The 11557-nt window shown below is 39.1% G+C and overlaps 1 protein-coding gene across 1 annotated transcript in view; it reads right to left on the minus strand.

The window, feature by feature from the left end:
* SPEF2 (sperm flagellar 2) overlaps nt 1-10651 on the minus strand; it is a gene marked incomplete at both ends in the record, with an annotated part of 47493 nt that extends 36842 nt beyond the window's left edge. The window contains 7 exon segments of the mRNA XM_079548318.1: nt 2590-2806; nt 4242-4321; nt 4990-5127; nt 6117-6287; nt 7502-7754; nt 10218-10320; nt 10594-10651. Coding sequence (XP_079404444.1) covers nt 2590-2806; nt 4242-4321; nt 4990-5127; nt 6117-6287; nt 7502-7754; nt 10218-10320; nt 10594-10651 — 1020 coding nt within the window.
* Between the last annotated feature and the right edge of the window lie 906 nt (nt 10652-11557).

The following is an 11557-nucleotide window of genomic DNA, read 5'->3' on the forward strand; positions in this document are numbered from 1 at the left end:
GCTGGAAAAGACTTTCAAGATCGTGAAGACCAATCACTAGCCTGATCTACTAAGACCCATCACTAAACTATGTCCCTTAAAATCACATCCACATGTCTCTTAATTATCTGCAGAGACAGCAATACTAGGATTCAAAACACCGAACATAATTTCAAAACAGCTCTTGTTGGATGGGGGGAGTAAAGCAGTGGTATCTTGCATGCAAACAGTGACAGACCTAAGGTTGAAAAACTTCAAAACTTCTATGTGTACTAGAAGACAAAACAAAAATGGTAGTTTCAATTTTGTACCTAATATTTTACATCTACTTCTCCACAGAGGGTGCTGATATGTCTGAAGAACTAATAAATATGGTAAATGAGACCTGTTAGAAACTATTTAAAAATTTTCTAAAAAATAATGCACTTTTTTTTAAACCTACTTGAAACAACAGTGGCATCCAGTGGCCAAACATTAATGTTGTGTTTATGTTTCATGCTCTTACGTGTTAAATTATTCCGTCTCTCCCTTTCCCAGTTTAGTTTAATCACAAATGAAACTATTCTGTCTTGTTGTGTTGTCATAAGATTTATGACCAAATCTTACCACTTTGCATACATAAATCTATTTGGTTGACAAGAAATAATCTAGTAAAAATTAACTTCCTCTCCCATTTCCTTCTTCTCAATATATTGCTGAAGTAATTTCCTGATAGCTTTTGAAATTCAAAGAGAAAATCTAACCAAAACATTTAAAAATAACAAGCACTTTGAACAATAGTTAGTTGAAATGGTGCAAATTAAAGATCCAGGTAAGATGAAACTATGCTACTCTCAAACACTTCTATTTCCTGTCTGTAAAAATCTGCCTGGTATCATAACATACTCCACTAAAAGGAACACCATGTAATTTTTAAGTATTCTTGTTTCCAGGCTCATATTTCTACTAAAGTTCACAGTGTACCAAGATTCGAAAATTGGAACAAGATTCTTTTAGATGAGATTTATTTGTATGGACATGAAAAATCACTGGAGCTCTCTGAAGACATAAAGTACATGTCTTAATGAAATACATTAAATACATAACTCTAGATGATCTGATGGCCTGTCTTCAATTTTTATGTATTATAATTGAAATTCTGACTTCAGTGACCACAGTTTCAGCTTGCAAATGCTTTCTAGTTGAATATTTAAATATTTTTATTTATTTAAATTATATTTAAATATTTAAATATTTATTTAAATATCTTCCACTACTTTGCGCATTTTTTTAATAATCTTTAACTAACTAAAGAAAGAAAAAAAACCCTCAAATTACTTCACACTTTTCTAAATCAAGCCATATTTCATTTCTGAACTTTCACAGAATTCCAACTGGTTACTTCTTCCTGTCATAAAACAAAAGTGATTCTTTTAGCTGATCAGGCTACTGTTTTGGTCAACTGTCCACTTTCCTTCTAATCCCTGCAGTCTATAACTCTTACTGTCTCTACATCAGCAATAATTTAATTACCAGGAAGTTAGGGACAGTATCCATACTTCTGCTCTGCTTTGGAGCCCTTCTGGAGACAGTCTTGTAATAAGCACATTGCAACACCTCCTTCAGCTCAAACTGGCAAAGTTTATACTGCAACTGGAGGTGGACCAGCTGTCTCATCAGGATAGCTCTGTCTCACTTTGCTGGCTTTATGCTGTACTTAGCAAATGTCAATGGTTATCAGAACCATTTAGTCCAGGTTATTAGGGTTGTACTGGGGCTGTGACAGCTGATGAAAATCTTGGCACTACAGTGATTTCACTCAACGAGGGTGGCAAAATTTCTTCATGATCTATGCATATTAGCAAGAGCATTCTCTAGAATTTCTGTCTGTGAGAGCTCAAAGATAACGTGCGAATAGACTCTTAGTCTAAGCCAGTACAGGTGTTCTTAGTTTTTCGCAGAACATGAGTGTGCGAGAGATACTGAGAAGTACTGTGACTTCTATATGTCTATACCAAGGCAGGACAAGATTCAAATTAAATAATCTGCAACAGCCATTTTTTGAGAGAGTAGAGACATCTTCTCAGGACACACATTCTACTCTATAATATGCCAAAAGTCAAAGCTCTGATGTGCAACATAAGTATATAAAACATCCTACTGCACAAAGATTTCAAAAGTCATACAGTTTAGACAAAAATATTACATTACACATTTGCAAATACAGGTTTTAAAGTGAGTACTGTTGCATTTGTTGTTTTTTAATGAAAGTACCTTCTTCAGACCCAGTAAACATAATGATAATTTAAAGTTCAAATGTTATTCTTGTTTTGAGGAAAATAGGCAGATCTACAACTGATTTTTAATCACCTTAGTTCTGTCTTCATTTGAGGCTTTATATTTTACAAGGATAATGTATTGCACAAGTGTAGTAAGAAGGAATGGAAAACCTTTTTCCTTTCTTTTTCCTTTTTCCAAGAAAAAACAAGGCATAAAAGTCCTTTTCAGAGGTAAAGTATACATACTACCTTTTCTACCTTCCAAAAGTTATTAGGCCCTCCAAAAGAGTGTTGATTTGTACTTGCAAACAAATATTTAGGTTACTAATTGTGTATGTTATACTTCTCTCACCTCTTCTGTTTCATGTGCTATTAACTGTTCCATTAACATTTTACGACGTCTTTTTTCTCGTTGTTCTCTAGCAAACACATCTTCCTCCAAATGTTTTTGAATTTTTCTTATATACTCATCATCTGAATAAGCAGGTAATAGCTCAGTTGCTGCCTGTGCTGTAGTTTCTAGGGTTGTTTCTTGCAACTTCTGTGTTTGAAATGACTCTTGTATATCACTGATAAAAAAAATTGAAATAAAAGATTGAAATAGAAGTTCACTGGCTTTATAGAACTCACGGTTTTTTAGAGGTATTTTCATGAAGTTGGGCACAAGTCTAACATATGCACAACAGAATTATCTTGAATAGTAAAGTCAGTGAGTATTGAGATTACTCCTTGAGACCCTTGTGCACCCACCAAACACTGCTGAGACCATAGAAGAGCTCCAGTCCTTACGTAACCCATTGTCAATTTGTTCATTTGCCAATATTTAATATAGAAAACAAATTCTGCAGAAATACAAAATTAGAATCATTTGCAGAATATCAAAGCAACATAGGCTACTCTTTAAATATATCCATACACTCTGAGTGCACTTTCTCTCATAGTTATTATCAGGTTTTGTTTTTGTAGAGAAGTATTTATTTACAGCAGTATGCCACCTTCTCAGAATATGGTATACGTATCATTAAAGGTGATAGAATGGCTATTCTATCTACTTTGCTGTTTATACAATAAAACTCTAAGGAAAAAGTTTATTTTGAAATGTATTTCCACATATATACGAGGACTGTTCTGAAAGTAATGCCTTCTGTTTTATTATGTTGGTCGACAACGTCAAAGATAGATATTGGTGGTATGGTAGTAGAGGTTAAGCCTTCCCACCAATATTCTGTTACATTCTGAAGTCATATGACAGATAGCAGCAGAGGGGCAATACGACAAAATGGCATCTGACATGGAAGCATATATGAAACAAAGATATAATTTAATTCCTCCGTGTGGAAAAAAATGCACTAATTAATATCCATCAAAGTTTGCTTAACATTTATGGAGACCAAACAGTGGACTTGGGCACAGTGAGGCAGCAGGTGGTGCATCTCAGCATTGGTGGCAGTGGGCCACTTCTGCTCATGCAGATTTTTTGCAAACACAGCATGCAGTCTCTTGTTGATCACTGGCAGAAATCCATAGCTGAATGGTGGAGATTATGTTGAAAAACAGCAGCTGAGAATTTGCTCTATCAAATAGTATTATCATGCTCTTTGTTGTAGTTTCCGCAAGAAGAAATAGGAGGCATTGCTTTCAGGCTGACCTAATACATCCAAAACCATTCCCTACTCTCTGCACATCTGATATTACAGACTCAATGATTGTAATAAACAGGGAATAAGAGATGCGCTTCATATCCTTTATTGCCATATAAATGGTAAAAAGGACAGAAGGAAGGTTAAGCCATTCCTACAAAAATTATAGGTTAAAACACTGTAGCAGCAGAGGGTGGAGCTTGAGTAGTTACAGCACTAGCAGAAGTATGAAAAACCTCTCACAGAAGAATCAGTTTAAGTGAAGAAAGACCTTATAGTCTCTTCAAGTAGCTGTCTGCATAGATAGCAGGCACTTACAGTTAAGATCCTGTCTAAGATTAACAATCTAATACTCAAATATTACCTATCAATGACTTGGCTGTGTACTTCAAAAGCATTTCCTACAATGGACTTCTCAAACTTGTTAATCTCCTTGTAAGTGTCCTAAAGAAATAACACAAAATTTAATGCCACTTTTCTTGTTACAAAGCATCATAAGGGAGCTTCAACTATTCACAGATTGAATAATAGAGAATTAGTTTTGCATCATATTAGTTCAAGAGAATAAAGTTTACACTGAAAACATATTAAGCATTAGATAGATATAAAGAAAGTCAGAGCTGTTTTCTTCTCTTACTTTCCATTTCCATTTAATTCCCCCTTATACTAGCTATACCTACGTTCACCATACAAAATTCTGTTCTTGCAGCTGTCCATTTACAGGGTAAAGCCAACTTACATTGGACTCTAGCAATTCATATATTATCTCTAATCAGGGATTTTTAAAACAAGATAGGCTGTGCTATGTTCTGCTTTAGATTTAGTATCTTGAATTAGTCCCTAATAATTACTAAATTAGATGTTTATATACTCTATTTTAAAAATAATCTGTTTCAGTTTATTCAGTAACAACTTCCTCTTCCATCAAAACAAAATTTTCCTATGTAACAAATGTCAGAAAGATATTTTGCCAAATTTTCACTGACTGAGGCTACTGTACAATTTTAAGAGTTACAGTAGGTGATACAAGTACAGAATTATTAAGTGTAAATGCTCCTAAAAAACTAACCTTTTCCAAATTCATACAACTACTTTTAACAAAATATAGTTACCTCCACTTCTCTTTTCTTCTTTAGCAATTTTTTTGCTTCATTAGCTTTTAAGTTGTGGCTTAGTGATGGCTTTGGAACCTGTATAACAGCTGCTTGAATCCGGGCCATTATTTCATTTTGTCTTCTTCCTATGCAATGCTGAATATTCAACATCATGTGTTCAGATACTTGACTTGAAACAACACATGCCATATACTTCTAATATACCATCTATTTATCTATGAAGTAAATGTAACTAATTTAACTGACTCATAATTAAAAAAAACATCACTGATCAAACGATTTCTTTTTCTTAAATGAGGCTTGTTGTCTTCATTTTGTCTTAAAGTACAAGTATAAAAAAATGGCACATCCATGCAGTTGGACCAGATGTTCTCTGTAAGTCCTTTCCAGCTGAACTATATTCTATTCTAGTTATTTTCTTTGCATTAAGAAAGAGTGTGGTATAACAGAAGCACATCTGTAAAGAAAAGCAGATTGTGTTCAATGCCGAAGAGTCATTTAAGGGGTTCTATTAAATGCTAGCCCTGGTCTGGCACTTGTTTCAAGTAAAATTCATATCAGAAACTATGAAACATACATGCTATTAGGTAATATTACCAATCAACACTGAGTCTCAGGTGATCAAGTACAAAAATTGCATTTATGCTAAATTGCATACACGATACATGAAGGTAAAAGCAGAATTGTGTTGAAAAGGCATTTCCCTATAAAGATCCAAAGAAAGTTAAAAAGTAAATATAAACTGTACAAGGATTATTATTCCAAAAATTCATTACGAAAAGGTTATGGGATATTGCTCATATTTTCTTGTGTAGATACATGAAAAGCCTTTTTTACAAGTACACCTTAAATACATCCAGCTGTGAAATCTATATTCTGTCTATCGAGATTTTTCATGCATGACAACATGCAGTCAATTTTAAGTATGAAATTTTTAAATACTGTCATTAAGAATCTTCTAACAATATGTTGGCTTTATAGCTAAACATTCATGCTTATCAAGTGGACACCCTTTCTTCTTTATTATTATTTTTTTTTACAAAGATAGTGGTGCAGAAGAGAATTATGTACATGACCTTATGAAAACACTTTCCCAGAAGATTCAGTAATATGTAAGCACTCACCTTTTCAGTGTCTTGGGCTCTTTGTTCCTCTTGAAGTTTTTGAGATTTCTGTTGTTCTGAAATATGTATATGAGCTATTTTATCTTCTATTGTCTTAGATTTCATTTCAAAATGATCTGAAACCTGCTGTAGTTGCAAATCAGCCTGATGTGATGTTAAAGATTTCAAACGCTAGAATTAAATGTTACAATAATAGAATCAGAAATAGTAAGAAATATAGCTTTTAAATACAAAAAATTTCCAGTAGTCATTTTGAACCGTTATCCTGTGATAATGTACAGAACAACTTCTAAACTTGGTCGAATATTTTTCAAAGAAAGGACTAGTTATATTGAGAAGAACATGCAGAACTGAACTTGAACAACGTCAAATACAAATTCAAGAAATTCAACTTAAACTTGGCTGTTGTTGTTGTTGTTGTTTTTTTAATGGAAATGATTCTCAACAACTTGCCTAGAAACACTGTGAAATCTCCACCTTTGGAGATATTCAAAATTGAGCTGGACAAGGTTCTGAGCAACCTGACCTACTTGACTCTGCACAGAGCAGCAAGGTAGCTGGATTATGAGTCCTCTACAGGTCCCTTCCAACCTCAGCTCTTCTGTGATGAACACATCTATTCAGAGCTCTCGGTTGCTTCCATAGAAGCTATCCATAGAGGGTGAAGGGGTGTATTGGTTGTTTGGTGCTATCTCTGCATTTGTCTGTGAAGTTCATATCTGTAAACTATTTGCCAGGATGTGTGCCAGGAAATACGTAGAAATTTACTCAGCTGAATGTGATTCATGATGCATAGCTTCTTTAAAGATTGTTCATCCTGTTGAAAGATTATGGTTTGCACATGCTGAACATTACTGTTTAGAAGAATATCACCTACAGATCTTCATTTTAGATACTCTCTTTCCCATTTATTTTTTCCTCTTTGCAGTATTCAGCATGTTCAGTTATTTGACCAGATAGAGTCTAGTATAAATATATGGGGAGACATATAACTGAAGGAATCAAAGCACTGCGGCACAAAGCTTAATACAGACTAATTTTCCCTTCAGGAAACATTTATAACTAAGTATAATGCAATCTGCAATCCATATTGATAAAATAAGTATAACAGAAGCCACTGAACCACTACTAGTCTTTGCTGCTATTCATATTTTAAAGCTGGAAAAAGAAATAGAGCAGGTAACATTGAATAAGCCAGAATAAAGGAATGCAGAACACATATTATCCTCGTGAATCACAGACAAACCAGGTAATCCCAATTTCTATATATGACAAAGGATTTTGAACAGAAGAGCTTTTAAAAGTGGGCAGGGAAACACACAACATACTTGAGAGATCTTAGTAGATGTGGCAAATATATATACAAAATAGGCATAGTTAAATACCTCTCGAAATGAAACACTTCCAATAGACTTGAGCCTTGCAGGTACTGCAGGTCTTATTGCTTCCATAGCTACTCCAGTGAGCTTTGTTTTTCTTTTTTTTTCTAAAGCAATGTACAATTCATATAAAAGCTTTGTTGCAGCCCCATGCTTTCCTATCATGATGTCATGGGCCATGTTCTCATTAAACTGTACTCCAAGCAGGTGAAGTGTGGGCTCCAGGAGAGAAAAATTGTTAAGCTTTGCATTTGCAGCCCTATGTGATTAAAAAAGCAGAAAGAATCCAAAAATCAAAATTTAAACATACTTTTAATTTCAATAAGCATGGTCATTAGATTTATCTCATATCAAGATAGGAGGGGGGAAAAAAAACAGTGGACTTCCCTGGAGTGAAATAATACACATTTCAACTTATATTTTATACTGTGTACCTACAAATAAGTTGGTCTGCTAGACATAACTCTTGGAAAACAAATAGGAGACAAACTGCATTATGTAAATCTTGATGTATGCACACAATGAAAGCACATGACAGCAAAATCTTACTCCAAATTGTAGTTAAAAGTATATCATCTACAAAAAGCCACAAATAATTAGAAGAAAGATCAATCCACATAAGCTCTAAGCAGTTAAAATATATGAAATTAAATTAAAAACAGAAAGAAAAAAATGAAGCCTATACAATCTAACAACTCTCACAACAACGTAATGACTTGGAATAGTGCTGAAAAATAAAGATTATGGTTCCAATGAGAAAAAATTATATTTAAAACCAAAACAATGGATTGCAGATAAGTACTTCTCTTGTGCAGACTGTCCTGTGGAATCACTTGGGATCAGCAGATATACAGGCCAAAAGAAGAATAATACTAAATAATATTTCATAATTACCATATTATCAAATTCAATCAACAAATCAATAACTACTAGCTGAATCAGAACATTATGCTTTCTATACTGTTCCATAACTTCACAATAATTCCTTTACATGAACCAATAATCTTTTAAGGCCAGTAGAGTTCATAGATTCACAGATTCATAGAATCATAGAATTGCAAGGTTGGAAAGGACCTGTAAGATCACCTAGTCCAACCATCCTCCCATTACCATGCTACCACAAACTAAATCATATCTTGTAGCTCCTCATCCAGATGCCTCTTGAACACTTCCAGGGACGGCGACTCCACCACCTCCCTGGGCAGCCTTTCCAGTGCCTGACCACTCTCTGAGAGAAAAAGCTCTTCCTTATGTCTAATCTAAACCTCCTCTGGTACAACTTCACAGAATCACGGAATCACAGAATTGTAGGGGTTGGAAAGGAGCTCCAGAGATCATCGAGTCCAACCCCCCTGCCAAAGCAGGTTCCCTACAGCAGGTCGCACAGGTAGGCATCCAGGCAGGTCTGGAACATCTCCGGAGAAGGAGACTCCACCACCTCCCTGGGCAGCCTGTTCCAGTGCTCCATCACCTCACTGTAAAGAAGTTCTTGCGCACATTTGTGCTATGTCCTATGCTATTGTCCTATGCTGCATTTTCTGGCCATTTCCCCTTGTCCTGTCTCCACTCACCACAGAAAAGAGTCCGGCCTCGCCATTCTGCCCCTCACACCTCGGATATTTATAGACCTGGATCAGGTCCCCTCTCAGTCTTTTCTCAAGGCTGAACAGACCCAGCTCACTCAGCCTTTCTACATAGCGGAGATGCTCCAGGCCCTTCACCATCTTTGTGGTCCTCTGCTGGACTCTTTCTAAGAGATCTCTGTCTTTTTTGTACTGGGGAGCCCAGAACTGGACGCAGTACTCCAGATGAGGCCTTACCAGGGCAGAGTAGAGGGGGAGGATCACCTCCCTCGACCTGCTGGCCATGCTTTTTTTAATGCATCCCAGGATATCATTGGCCCTCTTGGCCACAAGGGCACACCCCAGGTCCCAACTTGTGGCCATTTCCTCGGGTCCTGTTTGTCGCCTGGGAAAAGAGGCCAAACCCCTCCTAATCACAGTCTTCCCTTAGGAAGTTATAGAGTGCAATGAGGTCTCCCCTGAGCCTCCTCTTCTCCAGACTGAACAACCCTAGTACCCCCCCTTACAAGCCACTCCTCATAAGACTTGTGCTCCAGACCCCTCACCAGTTTTGTTGCCCTTCTCTGGACACACTCCAGGGCCTCAATGTCTTTCTTGCAGAGAAGGACCCAAAACTGAACACAATACTTGAGTTGTGGCCTCATCAGTGCTGAGTACAGAGGGATGAGTTATACCATAATTCTACAAAAATGTTGAATTTTAATTTAAAGATCTTCTGGTAACAGATAGTTTACCATATCCCTGCAGGAAATAGACCTGGAGTTCATTACTGTCCCCATAATACATCTCGCCTTGTTTCTTGGTGAGTAGAACTTAACCCAGCAGGTGACTGATCACAGTGTTCCCCAGGGGTCAGTACTATGGCCAGCCCTGTTTAATATCTTTACTGACGATCTGGAAGAGGGGATTGAGTGCACCCTCAGAAATTTTGCAGATGACACCAAGATGGGAGGAAGTACTGATCTGCCAGAGGGTAGGCTAGATAGGCTGAGTGATGGGCTGAGGCCACCTGTATGAGCTTCAGTAAGACTGAGTGCTCAGTCCTGCACTTCAATCACAAAAAACCAGACATATTTCTGAAGGATAAATAAATATTTTGCCTAATTTCTGTAAGAAACTTGTTATCCACAAGTACCAACCTGCTCTGTGAAAACTGATTAAAGTCATCCTGAAGACCATACTTGTGCAGAAGTTCTCCAAGGAGGTAGCCGGTAGAAAATTCTTCTGAAATTGATCTTGGAACTGGGTTGTGAGTTTTTTTTCCACCAAAAATAAGACCATTAAAGGAATTTGGACATTAATTGTAACAAAAGTCATTACTATTTTTTGTGACATAAGTGTATCAGTAAGTAGTTTGTAAGCTACAAGTAAATCTGCTTTCAGAGTAGTAACTTTGCAACGTGAGCTTCATCTACTCACTTGACTGGCAGCCTCGCAGGATGCCCGGCGCTGACAGCCAGCCCTGCGGCCCCGCAAGCCCCTGCCCCCTCCCGAGGCAGCGGGGCTGCCACTCACCCACGCTCCGGGAGAGCTTCACCTCCTCGTTCAGCCACTCGCACAGTATCTCGGACATGACGGCCACCGGCGCTCGGCCCTCCCTGGCTCCTGGCACCGCGTCCCGTTACCACGGCAACGGCGCCAGAGCGCACGCGCAAAGGAGAGGGGCGGTGCCGCGGCTAAACTCCGAGGGCGCGCGCCCCTGCCGGTGGGCCGCGCATGCGCCGCAGGTGGGGCGGGGTCGCGGGTGTGGCCGGGGCGGGGAGACGAGAAGGAAGGTGAGCGCGCCGCGAGGAGGGGCGCTTGCCCGCTTCCGCTGCCGCTGCCGCTGCCGCTGCCCGGGAGGCGAGCGCCGGGCCGTTATTCGGCCCGACCCCCTGTGGGGCGCGGCCATGAGGCGCTGAGCGCGGGGCGGGCGCGGGCTGAGGCGGGGGCAGCCTCGTGGCTGGGAGCCTCGTGGCCGGGGGGGGGGGTCCTCTCTACGGGTGGCTGTCATCCCGCTGGGGGATCTCCTGCCGCTCTCTCCTCCTTCTGTTAGCCTCGGCTGGCGGTGCTGCCGGGCCGCCGTCGTTACACCCACCACCTCCTCCCGGCTGCGCGTCCCGCTGCTCTTTATTAGGTGTCGTGGGAACCACTTCCCCGATCCACCCAGCCGTCTGCCTCTCGTGGCAGAGTTTCCTATTGTGCCGGCTCGTAGATTTCAGAGCAAGGGACTCTTAAGCTGAAAAACCGCTCTGCTAGGAGAAGGAAATTGATCTGGAATCATTTTCACACATCAGATCGCACAACGGCAAACAAACTACTGCGAAAACACAATACGAAGGGGCGGGGAGGGAATGCAAAACCTGAAAAAACTCTGCAAGTGCGAGCGAGGGCTACGCATTGACCGGGCTGTTCTGCAGCAGTTCTTGTGTAAGGCGTCCCAGGCATTCCTGTGCCAACACAGCTGCACGTCTGCTGTGAGCGGGGCCCGCTGGAGGAT

The sequence above is a fragment of the Tetrao urogallus genome (assembly GCF_951394365.1).
Source record: "Tetrao urogallus genome assembly, chromosome: Z".
Taxonomy (NCBI): Eukaryota; Metazoa; Chordata; class Aves; order Galliformes; family Phasianidae; genus Tetrao; species Tetrao urogallus.